This window comes from Festucalex cinctus, chromosome 11 (genome assembly GCF_051991245.1).
Source record: "Festucalex cinctus isolate MCC-2025b chromosome 11, RoL_Fcin_1.0, whole genome shotgun sequence".
Lineage (NCBI taxonomy): Eukaryota > Metazoa > Chordata > Actinopteri > Syngnathiformes > Syngnathidae > Festucalex > Festucalex cinctus.
This window is the reverse complement of record NC_135421.1, coordinates 13,481,051-13,505,482: the sequence shown is the minus strand read 5'-3', so window position 1 is coordinate 13,505,482 and position 24,432 is coordinate 13,481,051. Positions and strand designations below refer to the sequence as shown.

At 38.9% G+C, this 24,432-nt stretch overlaps 1 protein-coding gene across 4 annotated transcripts in view; it reads left to right on the top strand.

The window, feature by feature from the left end:
• il1rapl1a (interleukin 1 receptor accessory protein-like 1a) overlaps positions 1-24,432 on the top strand; it is a 287,392-nt gene that overhangs the window by 250,631 nt on the left and 12,329 nt on the right. For 2 of the 4 annotated variants that reach the window (XM_077536446.1, XM_077536448.1), the window contains exons 7-9: positions 9,394-9,526; positions 18,698-18,843; positions 24,069-24,212. In XM_077536446.1, coding sequence (XP_077392572.1) covers positions 9,394-9,526; positions 18,698-18,843; positions 24,069-24,212 — 423 coding nt within the window. Of the gene's footprint in view, positions 1-9,393; positions 9,527-18,697; positions 18,844-24,065; positions 24,213-24,432 lie in introns of all 4 variants that reach the window. The other 2 variants (XM_077536445.1, XM_077536447.1) reach the window with 1 other exon arrangement.

Below are 24,432 nucleotides of genomic sequence, written 5' to 3'. Positions count from 1 at the left end.
AGTTAGTTAGTTAGTGAATAGTAATTTGGGTGCTTCATAAGTTTGTTGCTTTAGGGAAAATAGGTGTTACAGTGAAACTTATTGATTGGACTTTGTTTTTTAGTTCAATCATGAGTCACTTGTTTGTTAATTTGATATTTGGTTCAGGAAGGGCACTCAATAAATATTAATTGCAGCTATTTTGGTCTTCCTTCATTTGGTGCATTATTTTCTCCATATTAATTACAGTTGGTTGGTTAATTTGGTTATGAATTAGTTTGTTGATTTAGGGAGGATGGATGTCTGAGTGAAACTATTGATTGCACTTAGATTTTATTTTATTCACCAATCACTTGTTAATTAATGTTATAGTTGGTTAGTTTGTTAAGGAAGTGTACCAGAGAAATATTAATTGCAGCTAGTCTTTGTTTTAATTATTATTATTTCTACTTTAATTGTGTTATTATGTCCAAGCCACAATCAGTTACACTCGCACATACTCCAGACTTTGGTTCAGGCAGGGTGGGTTTCGAGTCAAGTCGAGTTTATTTGCATAGCCCTTAATCCAGGGGTGTCAAACTCATGTTAGCTCAGGGGCCGCATGGAGGAAAATATATTATCAAGTGGGCTGAATCGGGAAAATAAAGGTATATAACTTAAAAACAATTGCCATAATTGATACGCATATTTTCGTGGACCAGCCCTAAATTACGGAGCTCATCTGTAATCATATTGTTCCGAAAAATAAGACGGATGCAAATGGAATGCGGCAACACTTTGCCGGTATACATTCCGGACGTGTTAAATTGACCTGTTTTCAATATATATTGTTCCCAGAATGCATTGCATGGGTGTTAATAATGTTATAAGCACGTTAATCCTTGTCATATCTATTTGTGTTACCAGTAATTTAACACATTTATGTCTGTGTATGATTTAAAAAAAAAAAAAAAAAAGTTTGAGTGCAAAATAAAGACATCCAGGATGACGATTCCCCGTTCAAGTTGCATTACTCATCTGAGGACTGCTTGTGAAATTACAAATGTGTATGTTTTGATTGTGGCCGGCTGATTAATTAGACATTACATTCTTTTTATTTATTTTTTTTAACTTTACAAAATCAACTCGCGGGCCGGATTAAACCCACTTGCGGGCCTGATCCGGCCCGCGGGCCGTATGTTTGACACCCCTGCCTTAATCACACAATAGTCTCAAAGGGATTCACTTGCACACAGTTGACAAATATTGACATCCCCCGATCGAACCACAAAAGCAGGAAAGGAAAAAGAAAAACCTTGAGAAGGGGCCGCAGATGTGGTAGTCCCCCTTCCAGGATGATCAGGCTGCAATGGATGCTGAATGGGCAACAATTTACATAGTTTGTGATATTAAACGATATTAGATAGAATAGTGCAAAAAGTTTATTTAGGAAATTGAAGCACTGCATGAAGACGTCATCAGGACGCAAGCTCTACTCAATGATGTTGTAAGGTTGAATGTGTGTGTCTTTAAAACTGTCCTGTGACTTAACGGCAACCAGTCCAGGGTGTTGTCCCCCTTTTGCCCATCCATCCATCCATCCATCCATCCATCCATCCATCCATCCATCCATCCATCCATTTTCATGACCACTCATTCCTCACAAGGGGTCGCGGGGCCTTTTGCCCAGTCAGATGGAATATGCTCCAGTTTCTTGCAACCTTGAACAGTGGTATAAAAAAATGGACAGACAGATGAGGATGTCATAGCTACCCTTCTAAGGAAAACGCTTCCCAATTCGACATGTTACCGGTATTTGCTCCTTAACCATCTGTAGCTTGTGTGATAGAGCAGAAGAGTCTTGAAGTCAATGTGAAAGACAGATATATCATTTAATATAAGATATAAGACCGAGAGATCTGAGGCGGAAATAGGAGATAACTCTGCTGCTATCTCCAACAGGTGTCGTGATCAGCTCTCAGTTACAGGGAGGATGTCAATCACCCACATTACATGGATCTGTTCCACACACGCCCACACACGCACGCACAACACACGCACGTCATCTAGGGATATTTTGTCGCATCAATTGCTGCCAAAACCGCTCATGGTGCATTTATGTAAGGACACTATAGCCAACGTATTTGTCAATTTCACCCTTAATCTTAAAAGAATCCAAGTTTGAGCGTTTTGGATTAAGTGGAAAGTAATCATATTGTCTTTATCTTTTCAAGGATAACTTATCAATCAAAACATTTGGTATGTCTCCGTACATCCATCCTATAGTGCTTGTCCTCATTCAGGTCACTGGTGATTTGGAGCCTCTCCCAGCTGTCTTTGGCCAAGAGGCAAGGTACACCCTGGACTAGTTACCAGCCAGTCACGAATAAGATACACCTCTGCAATCTTAATCAGTCCCATATAGTAGCTGCATCAAAAATTCTGCCTTTACAATGCTGATAATGCATCTTTTTGCTGGTGCTGTGATGCTCCGTGCATGCTAATCAAGTACGAGCTAATGACGACAGTAAATACTTTACTCTTTTATCTTAAAAAAGGCTAAAGCAACATGCGTAACCTCAATCTCAGGTCAGCTCTTAGCACACGTCATCTTTTAAATATGAAGCTTGGTTGCTTTAAATATCTCACTCTTAACACAGGCCGCTGGTTTTAACAGTAATCATATAACAATGGCACTGCCACAGGAGATAAGAGGGATTTAAAAGGCTCCGCCTCCTTCAACCCTGTAACTTGATAGCGTGCAAATTATTCACCTCATTGTTCCACGCGCGCCATCTGCTCACTTTTAAACTGCCTGTGCATCGCAGCACTTCGAGCCCGGAGGCTAATGATGGAGTCGTGTGAGCCATATGTAAAGCGGCCTTCAAATCTACGTAATATTCGTACGTCCTTCTCCAAAGCCTCGCAAGCGATGGTGCTTTTCAGCCCTGCCAATTTAAACCGCAGCTGTAGTTACAGAATGTTTATGTAAGGTGGCGAGTTAGAAGTGGCACTTTAAATAACTCGGCTCTTATTGCGCCTGTGCGCTGCCTGGGTTTGTCTGCAAATAGTGGATAGGCGTTGTTGGAGGTATATTTAATGTAGGATGAGGACACAATGTAATAATACTGCTGTTTGTTTATTGTCCTTCTCAGGGAAACTATGGTAGCTTGCATCAGTTGGGGATTGTAGTCTATATTAAAAAAAAAAAAAATGGCAGCACCTACTTAAATTACTGGACTACCTAGCATTACAACTGGATTTACTTGAATTGTTTTCTTTATCAAATCATTTTAGCAACCACTTGTTGTTAGACATGATTTGTTGCGTGTAGGTAGGGAAACATGTCATTCATTGTTTGCTTGGTAACTTGGGGCACACAATTTAGCAAAGACAGGGAGAGAGTCAGTCGGAAAATTACTCAAAACCAGGGGTGTCCAAATTACGGCCCGGGGGCCATTTGCGGCCCACCGTCCATTTTTTAGTGCCCCGCGACATATGCTAAAAATGGCATTTGACTCAGTTCAAATAAAATAAAAACAAAAATGTTTGGAGATGGTCAAAGTAAGAAGGGAGGGTGTCGCAAAACACAGGTGCTATTAAAGTTTATTTTAGTTAACTAAAACTAACGAAAAAACAAAAATTCAAAACAACAATTCCGTTAACAACATAAAATAAAAACGAAGATGCTTTTTAAAAAAAGAAAACTAATTGAAACTACATTTTATGTTTACAAAACTAAGTAAAATAAAACTACAATAACTATAATTATAGGAAAAATGTCCTTCGTTTTAGTCTTTGGTAATTAATTTTATATATGAGCCTTTGGGGATTATTTTAAATGTGATTTTTAGTACATTTATTTTGATATAAACCGGAATAATGACATTGAGCCCATGTTGTTTTTTAAATATTGTGCACAAGTAATGCACATTAAAACAAAAAAAACAAAAAAAGCGAAAACCAAAACTGAAACTAACTAAACTAAAACTAAACATTTATTAAAGAACTAAAACTAATGAAAAAAAACAAACAAACAACCACCCTGAAAACTAAGTAATACTAACTAAATTTAAAAAAACAAAACTCAAAACAAAATAAAAACTAAAATGAAAAATTCCAAAACTATAATATCCCTACTGCCATATTACAAATAAATTGGTTTATATGCTGTAGCATTTTTCTAAATATGCAAAAGCACAAACAAATTATTTGCACAATTTTTAGGACTAAACACAATTTCTCTTCATAACATTATTTGGCCCTTGCGTCCTTCTGATTTTCTGTATGTGGCCCTCAAATGAAAAAGTTTGGACACCCCTGCTCTAAACAATACACTATATGATTCTGATCCAATCATGATAATCAGTCAGTCAAATGGGGTCGATGCCACGGACTTCCAACTTCCGGGTTTGTTTCCAGCCACTAATGGCCACCTTCCAACACTCGCTCCCCCACCCCTGCGCCCCCCAGCCAGTTTGTCTGGTTAGTTTGTCGAGCAATCTGTAAGTAGGTTGTTTAGTTCTTTGATTGGGTGGTTAATGGGTTTGGGAATTAGTCTGTTAGTTAGCAGTTGTTTTTTTGTTTTGTTTTGTTTTTTGGTTGGGTGGTTGGTTGTAGGCTGCTCTGTGAGTCCGAATCGTCCGTTTAGATGGTTATTCTGGCAGTTTGTCAGTCAGCCACTTAGTCTAACTTAGTAACCCTGGTGGGTCGGCATGTTGGTTGGTTGGTCAGTCATTCGGTCAGTCTGTGAGGTGGTTGTCAGTTCGTTAGTCAGTTAGTTGGTCAATCTGTGGCTGTTTGTTTGTACGGTCAGTTTGTTTGTCAGATGTTGGTCGGTTGGCCGATCTGAAAGTTATTTGGTTAGTTTGTTAGTCATTCAGTTATTGAGCAGGATTGTTCATAAGACAAAAAAACGATGAAAGAATACATGATTTAATAATGAAAAACTTGCACAATTGAAGGACTTTCTAAAATAAAGAAAAACAAGCGTGCGTATCGAGTGTCTGAGGTCAAAAAGAATGAGCTCCACTCAAACAAAGAGAAGTGGAAGATACTGCACATACTGAATATCAATAATGTATTGATGTGTAGCTCCCCGAAGCATAATGTGGCACAACAATAAAATAAATAAATAAATAAATAAATCCCAATTTGCCGCTGCAATAAAAGACACATCTGTAAAACCGCTTATAGATCGCATGTCTATCGGGTGAACAGGCAACATTGGGGAACTGGTGCACTCATATGTGTAATAGCCCCAACAAATCTATGTTGTTTTCTTTCTCATCATCTTCTGTCTTATCCATGGAGTTGATGCTGTGGCTGCCACATAAGAGCGCATTAAGACTTGCATGTGCGTCCAACCAGGAGCAGCGTGAAGCCCTCAACCATTTCCTGGCATTCCCGGGGCGCGCGGTGGAGACTTCCTCTGTGGGTCACGGTTGCCAGCAGCACGACACGTCTAATTTGCAAGTTATGTGTGGGATTAACTAACAGCTGATAAACAGAGAAGGGAAATGCGGCAGCTGCGGCACACGCAGCTGCACAGTGTGCCGCTTATTTGCATGTATGCCGCACAAATCAAGTGTTTGCAGAGAGTGGAGTTGTGCCTCGTCAAAGCCTATACGTTGGTGTTGTTTAAGTACACCGTGTCGCCGCTTGTACAGTCCAACTGTGTTCAAACAGCAAGCTGCGAGAGGCTGTTGAACTTTGGAAATGTCAACCACGGCTCCTCACAGACATTATCCCCTCTGCATCCTCCATGCGTACAGGTGTTAAAACCTACCTCAAGTTTGGGTGACCAGATGTTTGGTTTTCCTGAAAAACACCCACTTTGGGGGACCTACAAAAAGCATCTTGATGTCATTTTAAAATCATCCACATTGAAGTCCTCCAATTTAAAATTTGGGAATGTCTTCAGTTATCCATGAAGTAATCTGTTTAAGGCCTACCTAACGAGGACCAGCATTATAGAAAATGGATGAATGGTGAATGTGTATCTCTTCTTTGCTGTGTACTCTACTATGACTTGCATTTCTATTTAAGTCCCTCCTTCTCTCACAGCTTTACTCTCATTGGCCAGCTTGTCAGTGATTGGTCACACAATGCTTATCATTATAGCAGCATGGTGTATTGTTGACATATTATCGCCTTTGCCTTTTACACAGAATCCAGTGACCCTGTGACATTGCCGCACTTTGAAAGAAATGGGCTGGCGAGCTGGCATGTGCTGTGAAATACAAAACTAAAGTGCTACCTTGACAATTTTTCTTCTTGAGTTGCAAGCAAAAATTTGAGTTACAATTACGCATTGTGCGTGTGCTAGCTTAATGCTAACACACAATGCAAAGCACCATAGAAACGAAAACGAAACGTCAATGCTGCGGTAGTTATAATCCTTTCAGCAATGGGAAGTTGAACACATTTAGACAGAAAAATATAAGATGCACTTATTGAGTTATTTAGTTGTGAAAGTCTTCTTTGTATATTGTGTATGTCTGTTTTATAAACGTATTGGAGCTTGTGCTTACGTGAGGATGGAACAGATTAATGGCATTTCCATTCATTTCAATGTGTAAAGGTGATTTCAGATATGAAGGCTTTGAGTTATGATCATGGTCACAGACCCAAGTGTTGTTATATTGATCACATCTCTGTCCCACCCCCGTGGAACACAGGTGGCATCCCACTTATGTTACAGCTCTGATAAAAGTTCTTAAGGTTGAAACATGGGGAAAATTCTGTCTGTTGAGGCTGTTCTTGCTCAGTCAACATGTATTATTCCACTCGTGCTCTGACTCATGTTTCTGTTTCAGTTTCGCCTTCCTACACAGCTTGGCTGAAACGTCATTGGTTGACTTTTCAGTTACAATCGAAGGCTGGTCTTACATGTCCAGCATTATGTAATGTTTATTTTAATCTGAATATGTTGATTAATAATAATCTTATGCCTATTAAGATGTAAGATGAATATGTTTTGGGTTATATGTTGTCTTTGACATAAGTTTAATGTCGTGTCAATTTTTCTATTTTTATGTAGTCCTGCAAATAAATGATAATGAAAACATAACCTTGCCGGCAGAGGTAATGAACACCTCTTTGAGAGTGTCAATCAAATCTGAGTGTTATTATCTTTGTGGAGGCAGAATTTGTGATTGGATCGGATGAGATTGTGCAGGTGTAGCTACGGTGAAAGAGCGCCTCCTACCTTACACTTTGCCTACTTATTCATCACAGCTCACATGCCCGGGAGCCAGTCACTGCAATGTCTCTCCTCCTCTGCATCCTATCATGAATTATGAGTCTGCCTCATTCGTGTGTTATTTACATGTGTGCTCCCCACTTGCAATGCATCTTGTGAGAAGGAGAAAAAGAATATACTGACTTCGTTGTTAATCAACCTCACGATTATTTTCTACAGAAAAAAAAATCATTATCTTAATGTTATTGAATCTGTTTTCAAATGCCATATCAATCCCATTGTTCCTATATTAAGATCATCTGAGCCAAACAAAAAAAACAATCAGTGCCTCCAACCATCCGCACTGGCAGCAGACGGACTTCTGACCGCCCCTCATAAGCAGAAGCAGCCGCTCTAAATAAAATAATGTTATCGTCAGCCTCCCCTCACTTCCGATTGCCTCGTTCCCTGCCTCTCTTCCGACAGTAGATGCGCAGTCTCCGAGGGGGGCTTTGGGAAGCTGTTGAGTGCCCTCATGTGTTCATTACCGTTTGCACGCCATCATTTAAGTGCGCTTCTGTGTGCACTGTTCTCACTCAAGAATCTCTCACTCGGGCCTCGCCCTCAATAGTGTCACGCTGGTAATGGCCTGCAGCTTTTGGTGACGCAAGTGAGGCTGTGGTACACATTAAATGGGCAAAAATACTGGGACATTAACCATTGCATGTGAAAATAGTTACATGTCTGTACAGTTATGTACTGGCCTTGATAAATATTTTAATGCTTCAAGTGTGGTATTGGGATCCCTCAAGTGGTGTATGAAATAATTATTTCAGGGTTATCTCAGGGAACAGTTTATTTTTTCATACTAGAATAAAGTGTAATTGCACATCCACTAGTGTAGGTGGCAGTGGTACGCTCATTGTTAGAGAGTGCAGAAAGACTATTAGCTCCTCTGCATAGGTCTACTTATAGCAATATTATATACATATAATATAAAATAATGGTTCTATTTATATTCAAAAGAGATAAAATAATCTTTAATGAAATTTAAGTGGGGCGTCATGGTGGTGAGTGGTTAGCACGTCCGCCTCCCAGTACTGAGGACTCAGGTTCGAGTCCAGGCTTCGGCCTTCCTGGGTGGAGTTTGCATGTTCTCCCCGTGCCTGCGTGGGTTTTCTCCTCCCACATTCCAAAGACATGCATGGCAGGTTAATTGGGCGCTCCAAATTGTCCCTATAGGTGCGCTTGTGAGTGTGGATGGTTGTTCGTCTCTGTGTGCCCTGCGATTGGCTGGCAACCAGTTCAGGGTGTCCCCCACCTACTGCCCATAGCCAGCTGGGATAAGCTCCAGCACCCCCTGCGACCCTTGTGAGGAGCAAGCGGTTCAGACAAAGAAGAAATAGAATGAAAATATGTTCTAAAAAGCTGATGTACAAGTTTTTTCCCCGATTGTTTCTAATATAAGATGAGGTGACGTGATGTTTTATTGCGGCAGATTAAAAACTTGCATTTGCAAAGTCACCATTTAGCTGATTTGTTTTTTTAACCTATCCTCTGTAATTTGATCATAAACTCACTTTTTCACTCTCTTTTGTGCTCAGGCCAAAGCAATAATGGCATTATCCATCTTGAGACATAGACATGGTGCCAAAGAACTGTGTTCAAGTGAATTGAGGAGCTTTATTTAGACAAGAAGTGCTGTGCTGCCGTTTTATGGCAGTTTGGTGGCAAGCTAGTGGTACTATTTTGAAATGAGTTAAGAAATTTGATTTCGACAAAATTAGTGCTGTGCTGCTGTTTTGTAGCATGTTTGTGCCACCATACTATGTTACAGTGAGTTAAGCAGTTTAATTTAGACATAAGTCGTGCTTGGCGACCATCTTGTGGCATGTATGGATAGTGAGAAGCCTTTTTATGGAGTGTGTTGATTACTTGAAGATTTTCATCATTTGAGGCAGGGCTCAGTCCTATCCCGCAGGGGAACTCTGTAATCAATTATACTATGCTGATGGTTTAATTCTAATTACATTTATTGTTTGATTTTCCTCTTTGCTATCACTCCTAACCTGTGGTGGCATCAAAATAAAAATCTTGTCATTAATCCTTCATAAACCCACTGATCTGAAATCTCTATTTGATGACATTGTGCAAGATGATGGTTTAGTTGACTTTTGGGCCTATTTTTTCATCATGGATGTGATATTATATTAGTTGAAGGGATGCCTAATTGTGGTGTCTGTTCTTCGTAGGAACTGCACTCAACCTCACGTGCCGGGCGTTTTTCGGCTACAGCGGCGACGTCATCCCACTCATCTACTGGATGAAGGGAGATAAATTCATCGAAGACTTGGACGAGGAGCGAGTGCAGGAGACTGAAATCAAGTAAGGAACACAACCGGACTATTAATGTGACCTCTCAAGTTCAAATTGGGCCAAATTAAACAGTAATGACATTAGCATAGTCTTGCGTAGTTAGCAAACTAATGTGTCTATTTACACGACAATTAAGTGCAAGCCGGAACGTTACCTGACATTAAGTTAAATTAGCAAACTAGCACATCTCTTTGCTCAACAATTAATTCAGAGAGGTAGCATTAACCAACATTGAGTTAAATTAGTCAACTAACATATCTTATTTTCTCAGCAAGTTGGAGAAGTAACATTAACTAAGATTAAGTCAGACATACCAGACAATTCATTCAGAGAAAGTAACATCAACTGACATTAAGTTAAATTAACCAACAAAAGTGTCTATTTCACTGACACTTGAGTTGGAACACTAGCGTTAATTGTCCTTGAATTAAATTAGCAATATTCACCTGACAATTATAGAATGTTGACAGAGATGATGTCGACTCGGGCTGTTACTATTGAATCTTTTTAAAATCAATTATAGCCTATTGATTATTCCAGCTGCCCACTCGCCCCCTTTATTTTTTTATTTTTTTATTGTATTAATCCACTAAGGCTTAACGTGAATTGAAGTGAGTGGATATAACTACTCATTATTTATTATCTTCTGTGCATATGCATTATTAAACACCAACTAAATTGACGTATGCTAAACAGTTAGCGATTGTGACTAACATTAGCACACTACCGATTACCATTTAAGGTTAACAAACACTAACTTCTGTTTCGTTCACACATTCTGTCCATCATTATGTCTACATGAGTTGAATTGAGTGGATATAGCTACTATTTTTTTTTATCTTATGTGCATGAGCATTGTTAAACATCAACACAGTTAGCCTATGCTAAACTGTTAGCAATCACAATTAGCATTAGCGCGCTAGTGATTACATTTAAGGTAAACAACCACTAAAACCTCCGTTTAGTTCACAAATAGATCATATCTACATGAGTTGAATTGAGTGGATATAACTACTTGATATCTTTTGTGTATGAGCATTATTAAAACAACCATAGCTTAGCCTTTCAGTCCGCTAGCTTAATGCTAACAGCACTCACATGCATATCTTCGCGTAGAATGGCTAATATTAGTGCCGAACTGATGATCAAAGAGAAGTATTGAGGTATTATTATGAATCTAAGTGAAGTACTAGGCAGGACACGCCCGGCTAAACTATCCAGATAGAACTGCATGCAGCAGCCAGTCATAAAACAGCTGGGCTTGTCTTGCCTGGAACTCAAGTGGGACTCATAATAATGCCTCAATGAACACTATATCCATCTGGCTGTTTTATACTGACCTCGTGTGACCAATGCAAGCATGTCAGAAGGAGCACCATATAACTGATGCAATGTGACAAAAAAGCTTTATTTTTTATTTTTTTTTATTTTTTAATTCTATTTACTGTAATTGTCATTACTGCAAGTTATTTATGAAATATAATATTACAGAATGCTATATTTCTTGATACACATTACAGCACATTTTGTTGTCTTTTTGGGGTGGAAGCTGGAACGGATTATGGCAATTCCAATCATTTCAGTGAAAAGATGATTTGAGATATCAGTGTTTTGATTTACGAGCTTGGCCATGGAAAGAATTAAACTCATATCTCAAGTACACTACTGAATAATTGAGTAGAAGTAATGTTCCCTGACAAAGTTAAATTATCCAACTCAAATGTTGATTTTCCCAAATGAAGTTGTAGAAATAACCTTTACTAAGCATTTTTTATAATTAAAGAAGTAACATTCACTGAGATTAAGTTACATTAGCAAGCTAACATGTTGATTTTCCAAACAAGTCAGACAACGTTGACCAAGATCAAATGAAATTAGCAAACTCAGATATTGTTTTAGATGTGTTTACTGTACACTAGCAATTAATTAAGGTTATACTTTTGACATTTATACATTGACATTCACGTAAAGTTACCGGTACATAATTAGACGTTAGTATTTACCCATTAATTAATAGGGAGATGATCAACTGACATTAAATTAAATTAGCATATAAATATTTATAGCAAAGATATATCATTATTCGTTCATCATCAATCATGTATCATTCATCATTATAAGAGGTTATTCTTGTAATCCTAATGAAAACGGCTGATCATGTGGCTTTTTTTTTTCTCAAATAGCAAATGTCATGCTTTAATGTTTACGTAGTGTTGCCTCTAAAGTTGCCATGAATGAGTATGTATATAATATTAATTATGTATGTTTTCTTATCAATTTACATTGTCCCAGCATTGTTGGTCCTGAACATGCATAAAGCAAAGTGTCCTAATATGCTGTAGTACTGCCACCAGGAGGAATGGCATACATTCAGTGTAAAATTAATTTGCATGTTTCAGCCTATTGACTCCAAATTACTAAAACCCACAATTTTCCAGTGATGCATTTGCCTCATTCCGAGCAGCTGCTGGTCTGCATTTATTTTCCTGTAATGTCGCCTCTACTCGTTATTCATGAGCTAAAATGGAGAAAATACCGTACATGTTGCCCCAGTGGCACGGCATATTAGCATACTGATGTCAGTGTTGCTGCACTGCAATCACGAGCAAGTGTTGTCACAAGTCCAATACAGTGTAAGTAACGAAATGAATGTATAAATGTAACAAAACTGCAATCTCAACAGTTGATTAACGCAGCTCAACTTTAGTAAAAGATCACCTTTATTTCATTTACAGAAGTGGTCTACAGTGTCATACAATTTGGACATTGACCACATTTTTTTTTTTTTAGAAAAAAAAAAAAAAAAAAATATATATATATATATATATATATATATATATATATATATATATATATATATATATATATATATATATATATATATATATATATAAAGTTGCCAAAAAACAGGAATTTCAGTGTTTGTCAAGTTAGCATGCATGGACTGATTCACCTGCGATTGGCTGGCAACCAGTTCAAGGTGTACCCCGCCTACTGCCCGAAGCCAGCTGGGATAGGCTCCAGCACCCCCGCAACCCTAGTGAGGAGCAAGCAGTTAAGAAAATGGATGGATGGGCTGATTCACCTGAATGTATGTTTTGCTTCTTCTTTGGCTTTTGTCCACCTGGACAAAGTATGTACATTTGCATTCAATAAGACTACAGTTTGTCCCAATGAAGTCAAAAGTATTTCAGTGCTATTCCAACCAGAGATATCACAACACTGAGCGACCTACCGTTAGTCGCTAACCTTAAATATTACTGCTAGCTATTAACTATGGAATCAGAATCCTGCCAATACTTGAAACCTCGTAATTAGTGTTGTTCCGATACCGTTTTTTGGCTCCCGATACCGATACCAATACCCAGCTTTGCAGTATCGGCCGATACCGATACCATACCGATACTTAAGATTTTTTTTTCCTCAACATGAAAAAGCTGTCCTGCCATTGGTTCAGAGCATTCAGGGGCCAATAAGATATCTTAGATCTGCATGCAGTGAACATGTCACATACCAGTGAATGTCGTGCACCAGCAAGACATAAGATGCTGCATCCAAAATCCTATATTAGCGTTGGAATTAATGGTATTGGCATGTTACTTGTGAGTAGTCACCGATACCGATACCACTGTTTTAATGCAGTATCGGCACCTCTGCCGATACCAGTATCGGTATCGGAACAACACTACTCGTAATAAGGGTTTGAATCTCCGAAAACAACACCCCCATTCAAGATTTAATCAAGACTTTATGATGGACACGGTTTCATCCTGTGACAGATATTTTCTGTTTCCTTAATTTCTCATGGGAAAAATGTTGCAATGTTGTCATCTTTTCTCATTTAGTGCTCTCCTTTCAGTCTACATTGTTGGTTCCTTTGCCGCTATGCAAATGCTAGTAAGTGGTGCTTAATGCTCTGTTAAAAAGGACATTCATTGCGTGGCCCAAAAAAAGCCTCCCTTTGTAGTCCACTTCTCTTCGACGTCGAAAATGAGCTCAATTCCAATGCGTCTTCGTCACGCGTGATAGAACACATTTTAAAACAAGTCCATTCGGCGCTCCGCGTGCATGTTTGCCATTAGGGCTGTTTGGAGCCGCTGCAGCTCTGGGGGAGACAGCCCCTGTCAGATGGTTAACAACCACCATTTTTCACACCGCCGCCACTTGTGCTATCTCTCTCTGTGCACTCAGCTCCAGCAGCACACAGATGGGCGAGCGAGGCTGAGAGATTGAACGGAGGCCGAGGCTATCCGAGACGCATCTGGGATGTATTTGTGCGGCGATATGAATATGCAAGGGAAATAAATCTCCTTTTAAGCAACCGGCTCCCACTCAAGGATTCCCCCAAATGCGCAGTAATATTCCTCGCGGTGGATCAATAAAGTATTTGATCAATCGCCCTGTGTTACTAATGCTGCTACCGTAGGCTTTTTCCTATTCAGCCAAGGCCTCGGGTTTACGCCCATAAAGTCATCCAGCGATATGGAGGGGGCACTTAAGAGAAGGGATGGGAGCATCTCCACGTGAACAAATCTGTACTCATCCGAAAGCCAACTTCACCCTGGCACCCACACACACTTCGGCCTTCATTACAAATGCATCGAACCCGCGCTTTTAGAGCAACAGCTCACTTCTGCCATTTATATACACTCGACTCTCTAACTTATTGATCTAGGCGGGCTCATTTCTACGGCGAGCCCATAAATTCTCATTTGCGCAACCCTGGGCAAGAACACCGTCCCTGTCATAGCACGGATGAATGGACATTAGCATATTGTGCAGGGGATTAATAATTTAGCTAAACAAAATCCTACGCCGCATTTTTGAGAAGGTGATCAATATGCCGCTGACCCAATTCAGATGGTGTTTTGCGGGCATATTTCGTGGGCGCAATAATAAATGGAATGAGTCTGAAATTAATCACTTAAGCAGCAAACGCAGACTTCACTAATGAGGAAGTAACAGAACGCTAATGCGCCCGCAGCAGCCACTGAATCAATGCACTCATTTGTACCTCTCCATGAACTGCACTTCACACTTCTTTTTCAAAACATTTACGTGCAATTAGAAGCCTGATGCACTGAGTGCAGGCCAGTTTATTTGGTACACCTGCACATTATAAGGAGATACAGTATGACAAAAATTATCTCTTTAAAGGCGTTACTGCTCAGTTTGACAGACACTGTGAGCAAATTATTCACTTTAACAGTATATTATTGTTGTTGCAGTTTGCAGTAATATGTCACAGAATTATTTTTATTGTCCCCCCCAATATTTTGCTCCTCTTGTGTAGATGCACCAAATAATGCATCCACCTGCTTTGCATCAGAAAGAAAATAAGGAGAAATTAAATTAGCAAAACCTGCAAAAAATATAATTAATAATAATAATAATAATAATAATAATAATAATAATAATAATAATAATAATAATAATAAACCTTGTCCCGCCATTAAAAAAAAATATATTGAGATTAAAATTTGGGTAATTTTTTATTGTTGCTTAGGTTGTTGTAATCTACAGAGCCCGCCAGGGGACATCACAACAATATTTAAGATTGCAATATAACACAATACTTTGCAAGGCAATTGCATTTTATTGCAATTCTTTTGCGTTTTATTGCAATAACTATTGCTTAATGCAATAATTTGCGATATAACGCAAAACTAGTGTGTTTTAACACAATGACTTTTTCAAAGAATATTGCATAATAACTTGTTATTTACGAGAGGAGAGAGTCCACTTCCGGGTCATTATCATCAACACCACAATTGCTTTGTTAATTCACTATTAGTGAATATATATAATAAAAATATATAATTATGTATTGCAAAATAATGCAATGTTATTTTTGGAGGTCGACGAAAGACTTCCACTTCCAGGTTATTAATTTACGTGTATTGCGGCACTGGCAGGAGCATGGATGATGGTTTGTAGAGATTGTTACGATCTAGAGATGTCCGAGGCGAGGACATACTTCGCATTCAATGGGATAAGATATGTAGTACTAAATGTTAACAGTTAATTAAGAAAACAATCGTTGGGTTGGTGATAGCCACGGCTATTGCTAATGATCCGGAAGTAGAATCTCTCTTTCTCTCACAAATAATTAGTTATTTTGCACAATTTTTTGAAAAAGTAATTTGGTTAAAACCCAATAGTATTGCAGTATATTTAAAATTATTGCGTGAGAACACAATAGTTATTTGTATATACTGCAATAGTATTGCAATAAAGCGTATTTTCGTGATGTCCGCTGCCGGGCTCCGTAGTCATCTTGCAAACAGAAACTAACAGAATAATTAGATGATACTGAGCCTCTCAATTATGTCCGCCAAATGTAAAAGCATTCATCATCAGTTAGCTAGGTTGCTAGTTTGTTCGTAGCAGGATTACGCATAAGGTACACAATGGAGGGATCTTTTGAGTGTAAAATGATAATGCACTGTTAAGCTAACAGTACTTTTCAACTTAGCCATTATGTTTTGCTAAATTAAAACAACAGTAAATGCAAACAATAAGTAGGCTAGAGTAGATAATAAAAACAGTATTAATTTGAACAAATGTGGTCATACAAATTAAAAGCCATGTGACAAAAGGTCGTCATAGAAAAGTTAACTGAATGAACTAAAAAAAAAAAAAAAAAAAAGCCAACTTGAAAGTGTGCTAAACAGGTGTGGAAAAAATAAATACATCAAAACCAACCCCTAAAAATATGGCCCAAGGTGCGCAGGTGGACCAAACGATACCCGTCTCTTTGCACTGCAGAAACAGAAACTAACAGAATAATTAGATGAAACTGAGCCTCTCAATTATGTCCACCAAATGCAAAAAACGTTCATTAGTTAGCTTGGTAGCTAGTTTGTTAGTTAGCAGGATTATGCATATATTACACAATGGAGGGAAGCTAACATTACCTTGCAACTTAGCCATTATGTTTTGCTAAATTAAAAAAAACATGAAATACAAACAATAAGTACTCTACAGTAAATAATAAAAACAGTATTTATTTTAACAAATGTGGTAATACAAATTAAAAGCCACGTGACAAAAGGTCGTCAGAAAAAAGTACTGAATGAACTAAAAAAGCTGAACTTGAAAGTGTGCTAAACAGGCGTGGGAAAAATAAATAAATTAAATTCAACCCCTAAAAATATGGCCCAAGGTGCGCAAGTGGACCAAACGATACCCGTCTGTTTGCACTGCAGTTCACCCGTATCGCTGCGTCACACTCTCAACTTTGCCTCCTCTCCTCCATTTGAGATGCAGGTTGCCATCTTATGATAGCGAGCCAATGAGCTGTGCCTGCCGGTGAACCAAGAGTCTTCAAAGTCCCCCGCGAATCCCTTGAGGAGATGCTGGGGACATGAATTATTCCTCCTTTTCTACAACAAACCGGACGTACAAATATCACGTGTCCGTGACACACTTTCAATTACCGGTGCCAAACCGGCACAGCTCGCCTTCCTTATGCGCATTTTATCGGCTCGAAGGCTACAGAGCGAATGAGAGCGAGTTGAGGGCTGCTGGAGTCATTATCCCCACCTACACACTCACAAACTTGCATACGCATATACACTGATACACGTACACACTTCTCAGCCTCTTTAACACATCCAGCCAATGACGCATGGCCGCCTCACTCAGCTCGCGCGCAAACACGCGGGATGGCTTTCTCCTTTGCACTTTGCCTTTGTGCAGACGATGCTTTCAAAGTGAGCTAAGTAGAAGTGTTTGTGCTGGTGGGGAGGAGGCCACGAGATCCCCATTCTCCTCTCCATCAGGCTCAACCAGCCCGGACGGGGACGCTCATTTACTTTATGGAATATTACATCCTCTCCGCTCGCCGTTTCCATGGCAGCCGCTATAAAAAGATTTTCTTCTCATCGCCATTATTTGATTCCCTCCCTCCTTCCGTGGTGCATGGTCTTGAGGAAGAACCCTTATTGATGTTCATATCTCATATGTTTTGAGTGCAGGCAAAGAAATTAACATGTGACAGTGAAAGGGACGTTACATGTAGGGACATTTTTTCGGATCTTTTTTCGAGCAAGCCCTCCTGAAACTGACTGTAGTTTTTTTGTGCACATTTTTTTGTCTTATTTTTCTGGAGAATTTAGGACATGTTCCAAACAGTACGACTGAATTTTAAATTTATATGGTACGCATTTAAGTTTAAACGAGTTCTTTGAGCAGTCCAGTAGAACCAATAATTAGAGAAGGGTTACTCAACTCTGCTCAACTTTATTTATAAAGCACTTTAAAACAAGCTACTGTACATGGAATAGAAATCGGTCATGCACTATAGAATAAGATAAGTAAAACAAGAACAAAACAAACATTGTAAGTATACAAGTGAATAAAATTTACATCAATAAATTAATAAGAAGACTTTGGTAAGTGAATAGGGTGATGTCATCGAATTGGTGTCGTGTCTATCAAAACAAACCTAATTTCTCTCAATTCTTATCTCTTAATGCTCATACAAGTATTAAACATCTCAAAATGTGCAATGGTAATATTCCAAATTTTTCAGAGTGGGTGATGTCTTAGCGTAACACAATTGAATAAAGTGTGAATTTTGCAAAAAATTTTATTTGTGTGTGTGTGTGTGTGTGTGTGTGTTTGAACTAAACTTAAATATAGTTTTGATAAATAGTTTAAAAAGTTTTAATTTACTAAATTTCATTTTAAAGTCTAGTTTTAGGACGAAGGGACTGGCAGCAAAACCATATTCCATCAATGAGGTAAAAATAGCAACAAATGCAAAGAATTGAGTCATTTGTTTTTTCTTGGTATCATGTTCGATGGAGTTCTTGGTTAACATAAGTCCTAATATACAACATTTTGAGATTCCAAATGGTTAGCAGCTCAAGAGTAGATCATCACATGGCATAAGAAGGTGCACTCAGTTACTGCTGTACTTACTGTTTTTCAGTTTATTGTTTTAGTGTATATTTAAGACCTAGAAGTGTTTCATACAGGGTGAACACAAATTTTTCCAACTAGGTATTACTGTAGTTCCACTCTAGTTCACAATTGAGTGCTACTTAAAAAAAAAAAAAAAAAAAAAAAAGATATGAATAAAAAAAAGTTGAAGTTTGTAATGTGTGGATTTTATGCCACTCACCTATTAAGAGAACTATAATTGAGAAAGTTTCCTCTCCATTTGTCTCCTAGGATTGTCAAGGAGCACCTGGGCGAGCAGGAAGTGGCCATTTCCCTTACGATCGACACACTAGAGGAGGAGGATCTGGGAAATTATTCCTGTTATGTGGAGAATGGCAACGGCCGTCGCCAGGCTACCATCCAGCTCTTCAGGAAAGGTGACGACGTGACATTCATGATGAGTGCTCACACTCTGACATGCACTCTTTCAATCTCGGTCGAGATTTCATGTCAAGGTTGGGGAATGCTTTTATTGCTCTTTGTCTGAGAGGAGCGAGCGTAACAACCACTTCCAAATCTTCATTAAAGTCACCTAATGAATTATTTAAAGTCAGACTGTACTAATAAATCAAATGGAAATATGCATTGTTTTTACATATTTATTTTAGAGTTCTCCAAAAGTTTTCTCTTTTTGGACAGCCACATTTACTTGTCATGTTTTTTGTTTCTTGCACACCAACTTTTTGATGCATTGTATGGTTTATTTTCACTTTGTAATATTAAGACTTTCTTCACAGAAATTTATATAGACAAAAGAAACTTCGCAAAACTTTAAACTTCTTGTAATTTTTCCATTTTAGTGATTTTCACCGCAGTAGTATTACAACTTTTTTTTTACACAACTTTATTATATTCGTTCTTAAAGAGGCAGTGTGTAGAATTTAGCACCATCTAGTAGTGAATTAATATTTTTTTAAGAAAATAATTTCAACTATCTGCAAAAAATATGTTCTATCACATCAATGTTCATTTTTTAAATATAATCATTGGTCTAGTAATCACTAGTTAGATTACATAGGCTGCGCCGTGCCTTACAGGAGGCTGACATGTTTCGCCGCCATATTTCTGCTATGGATATCCGACGAACAACTTTGCCAGTGTAGTAATTGGTGGTAGGCTGTCAAAGTGTTGTCTCAATGTTTCAAAATCATTGCATTCTTTTAGTTTATCACTAGATGGCACTAAATCCTACACACTGTCTCTTTAATATTATGACTCATTTCACGTAGCTTTGCAATTCTTTTCTTTCATTACTTTTTTCCTCATAACTCTTTTCTACGAATTGTTCCCAATTGTTTCCACTGACTGTATTAATACTAATACTTCTTAAACTCGAAAAAGGAATTACATATTTGGGCTATAATTTTGTTGTGTCTTAATTCCTGCATGGTGTGCGGTGTAACTCTGAGACGTTTTAGACCCCATGTTAGTCTGGCAGATCTCCGAGAGGGAGGGCTGCACCGCTGTGAGAGTGGTTATAGCTTCATTCATGGCCAATAAAAGCACTCATTTCACCCCCTTTAATAAATGCAGTGGGCTAGTATAATGATGTAGAGTCTTTCTTTTTTTGCTGCAACAAAACTGTCACCAAGTGTCATCTCCAGGACACTTCTTCTGCAGCACCAGCCCGCCCAGCTTGACGGAGTCACATCTCCCAAATTTGCAAACACACGCAATGAGCCTTGTGTTAATTTGAAAATTAGGATCTGCCAACATTGTGTCATAGCGCCGATGCACTGATTGAGCCCTTTGTGTCTGTTTCTGTCATTTTGGTTGTCTTACTAAGTAACAATACAAAAGGCCAATATATCATAATCACCAATCAGCATACTGAAGTGTAGTACTGTACAGCCAGAATAATAAATATTTGGTTGAATGAATAAATCTCTGGCAGTGTCAATCGAGACTAAGCGTGATTATCTTTCATAAGATTATTTGTCATGTAGCTTTTGAAGTACAAATTACTAGATTGTGCAGCTTTTCCATTTCGGATCCCCCCCAAAAAACAAGTTTTGATAGTTAAGCATTATTGTCTCCTTGCCTCCCTGCTGTTATCAAAGCCTCTGTGAGAGGTTTCTGAAGACACAGCAATTCTGTTTGAGTTGGTCACTGCACATCAACAGCTCACGATTGTGTATGCGCAGCAACAGCAGTAAAGAGAAGATGTCCTTACTGTGATTGGAAGAAAGTCCAATACTCGCTCTCATTCTCTCACTCTCCTCACTCACTTTATATTCTGATGTTTATTTCATGCTCTCCCAGCTCTCCCTTGATGCAACACTGCAAAACTTCCCAGCTGTCTCATGCACATTTCTGCCTACTCAAATCATCACTGCGCATCTTGGAGAGCGAGTTTGACTGCAGATGTAGTGGAACTGCCAAGGTCCAACATAGTCCATTCCATGACACTGCGCCACCTTTAAAAACATGTTTGACCAGATCACAAGGGAATTGGAAATTGGAATATTAACAATATTAAATGCCATGGAGTTAAAAGTTAATATCATCCTTAAGAAGGCCTTTGTAAGAATGAACGGATTGTTTCCAGTTGTCTGACTGCTTGTTTAAATAAAAAAAGAAAAAAAGAAAAGAAAAGAAGTACTTGCAGTGTACTACAATGAAGTTGCAATATTACAAGCAAAAAAATGTCCATTTTATATGAATAAAGTCACGAATTGGAATCTCTGATGTTGTAAATAGTCATAATATTATGAGAAAATGGTTTTACAAAAAAGGTTATATATTGCGAATGAGGCCACTATACTATGAGCAATGATATATTAACTTGACAAAAAATGAGTTGCAATTTGTGTTAAAATACCACATTGATTGCAGTTAAAAAAATAAATAAATAAAAATTCTTAATTATTTAAACTTTAATTTAAGAACTTAATTTAATAACTTACATTTTAGAATATTATTATATAAATAATATTATTATAATTATGGTTATAAAATTATATTGAAAGTTTTTATTTAAAATATTAAAATTCCGAATGGTATTGGAATAAAGTAACAATAAATAAAATAAATAAATAAATAAATAAAGAGGCGAATGAGATTGAAATACTGATAAAATTGTAATAATTGGGGGGAAGTGTATGTGTGACATTCTTACTAGTTAAGAAGTGGTAAAATAAATGATTTTTTTAAAGTTTAACTTAATATATATTTTTTTAAAATTAACAACATATGTAAGTCACTAGGCGGCACGGTGGCGAGTGGTTAGCAAGTCCGCCTCCCAGTTCTGAGGACTCGGTTCGAGTCCAGGCTCGGACCTTCCTGGGTGGAGTTTGCATGTTCTCCCCGTTCCCGCGTGGGTCTTCTCCGGGTACTCCGGTCTCTCCTACATTCCAAAGACATGGCAGGTTAATTGGGCGCTCCGAATTGTCCCTAGGTGTGCTTGTGAGCGTGGATGGTTGTTCGTCTCTGTGTGCCCTGCGATTGGCTGGCAACCTGTCCAGGGTGTCCACCGCCTACTGCCCATAGCCAGCTGAGATAGGCGCCAGCACCCCCGCGACCCTTGTGAGGAATAAGCGGTCAAGAAAATGGATGGATGGATGCAAGTCGCTTTACCTTTAGTCATGCTGGATGAAAGAATTCGGACACCCCCCGAGAGTCTTACGTTCCACTCTGGAGTATGCGCCAGTTTCAAGCCAAATTGTACACCTACAGGGCCATGCAACTTCACAGACAAAAAAAATTATAATAATTTTATTGACCTAGCTCTCATCTAAAATAGATGTAGTTTTGTAGCGGACCTAATATTTGGTAATGCAAAGCGAGCGAGCAGTTCCGACGGCAGCCGTTCGGGATCTCGCTGACAGAGATTTAAAGCGCAGCAATTCTTTAGCGGAGGGAAGCAGGTAAATGCTGCTTTAATTCACAACATAAGTCATCCCTCCCCATGCTAACCCACTGGGGAGATAGGGAGGAGATAATAGAGAAGAGAAATGAACAGAGAAATACAGCAAGGGGGTGGAGGAGTGCAAGGTGGGGAGGGTTCATTATAAGCGGCAAAGACAGAAGGGACGTCGGTGCGACGAGTAAAGCGAGCCGTCTCGTTTTGAAAATGCCCAACGTTTTCACGAGTCTCGGCGTGGAAGGCAGCCAAAGTGCAGTGCTGTTTCATTGCTGCGCCGCGAATGAATCCACTTTCTGCTCATCTCCTTCTATTTGTCTTGCTCCCCCGTGCACCGTCATCTCTCCCAAACCTCTTGCGTCTGCCCGCTGATGATGGATGCCGCCTCGCTGAGAGCTTAGCTTCCCCTGATACTGATGATGGTTCAGTCCGGGGAGTGTATATGTAACCAAGTGCATGACTGTCAGCTTATAGTTTCACATTGGTAAGCCGGGCTCCTTATAATTGAGGCCCGCATCAAAAGAGGGACACCCACAAGCAAAAAAAAATAAAAGAAAAAATGCTTCTTTGGAATTGGTCTTACACGAAAATGGAGTTTGACTGATATTCCCGTGATTTCATGAACACACGCCACGAGTAATTGACGCCTCCCTAAAAAGTTTTTTTAATTGCCCATAGATGCCTCAAGATGGCGGCAAAGCACTACTTTGTTTAAATGAAGCTCCTCAACTCACTCAAGATACCACAAGATGGTAGTAATTACTTTTAAAGGTCTTTGGCCTGAGCTGAGCACACAAACTGACTGAATTGGTGACTTTTTCAACAAATAATTGATGATAGCTTCCAAAAATATTTTGCAAATAGATGCAGCTGCGAATATGCATACCGCTACACTCTTCCAAACCATACCATGACCAACTGAACTGACCTTTTCCTACTTGGCTGCAATTCCCATCATTTCAAAAATTTGCACAAATGCCATCTTGAGTTTTCCTGTCCTCAGATGAACTTCAGACTCTGTGAGGGTCCGTTGGTTCTGACTTTGTTATTATGCATGTGTTTGTGCAAACACATTTTTGGGAAGAAATGTCAACAATGGAGCCAGACTGGGGAAAATAAGACTACATTTTCATGCACAAAACAAAAATACCATCTGCCAGTGCACACGTGTTTTTAATCACTATTAGCTAATGCTCATCTGTGTGTCCAAAAAAAGCACAATGCAGATCTGCTTACCTTTTCGATGATAACAGTGTGGGCTGTGACTATTTCTACATGATAGTGACTATGCATGGGAAATGTTCAGACAGTATAGTCTACCAGTTACTTGAAAGTGGCTCTGGATCTTCACCCACCTAGCTTATAATATCATGGGTGGAGCAGAAGGTCTTGCTCACTGAAACATTTTCAGAAATGAAACAAAGTTTTACTTGGTTGTTGAATTTTTCACTTGATGTACGGAAAGGCACAAGCCTAATAATTTGATTGCAAATTTCATATCAATCATATCATATCATACTATGGACCCATTTAGGTAGTGTGATACTCAACGTAACTCAATGTGACTCAGTGTCACCTCTTGAGGAATAAAGTGGTATTACAAGACAGACTTATAGAAGCTTCTTTGCTCTTGGTCCAAAATTACTGTCATTGTCATTTTGAAAGTGTCTGCTTCATTTTTTATCCTACCTCAACTGACATTTTGGGCGGGCTTGTGTGTGTGTGTGTCATCCTCAGCAGAGCTCATGTACACGGTAGAGCTTGCCGGGGGGCTCGGGGCCATCCTGCTGTTGCTCATCTTCCTCATCTCGCTCTACAAATGCTACAGGATTGAGCTGATGCTCTTCTACAGGAGGCACTTCGGCAGCGAGGACCTGGACGGAGGTAAATATACGGTACCTTCTGTCTACAAATGGTTGAATTACGAGCGAAGGCTCCGTTTTAGCTAACAATGCTCTCCACCACTCTGACTGTACGTTTTTATTTAGATGAAAGAGATTGTGCATAGTTGCTGAAAGCAGCATCAAATTGTGAACTTTTTTCTTCTTCTGCAGAATACGCTCACTATCAGAATCGTCTTTTTGAAAATGTCCTTTTCGCACCT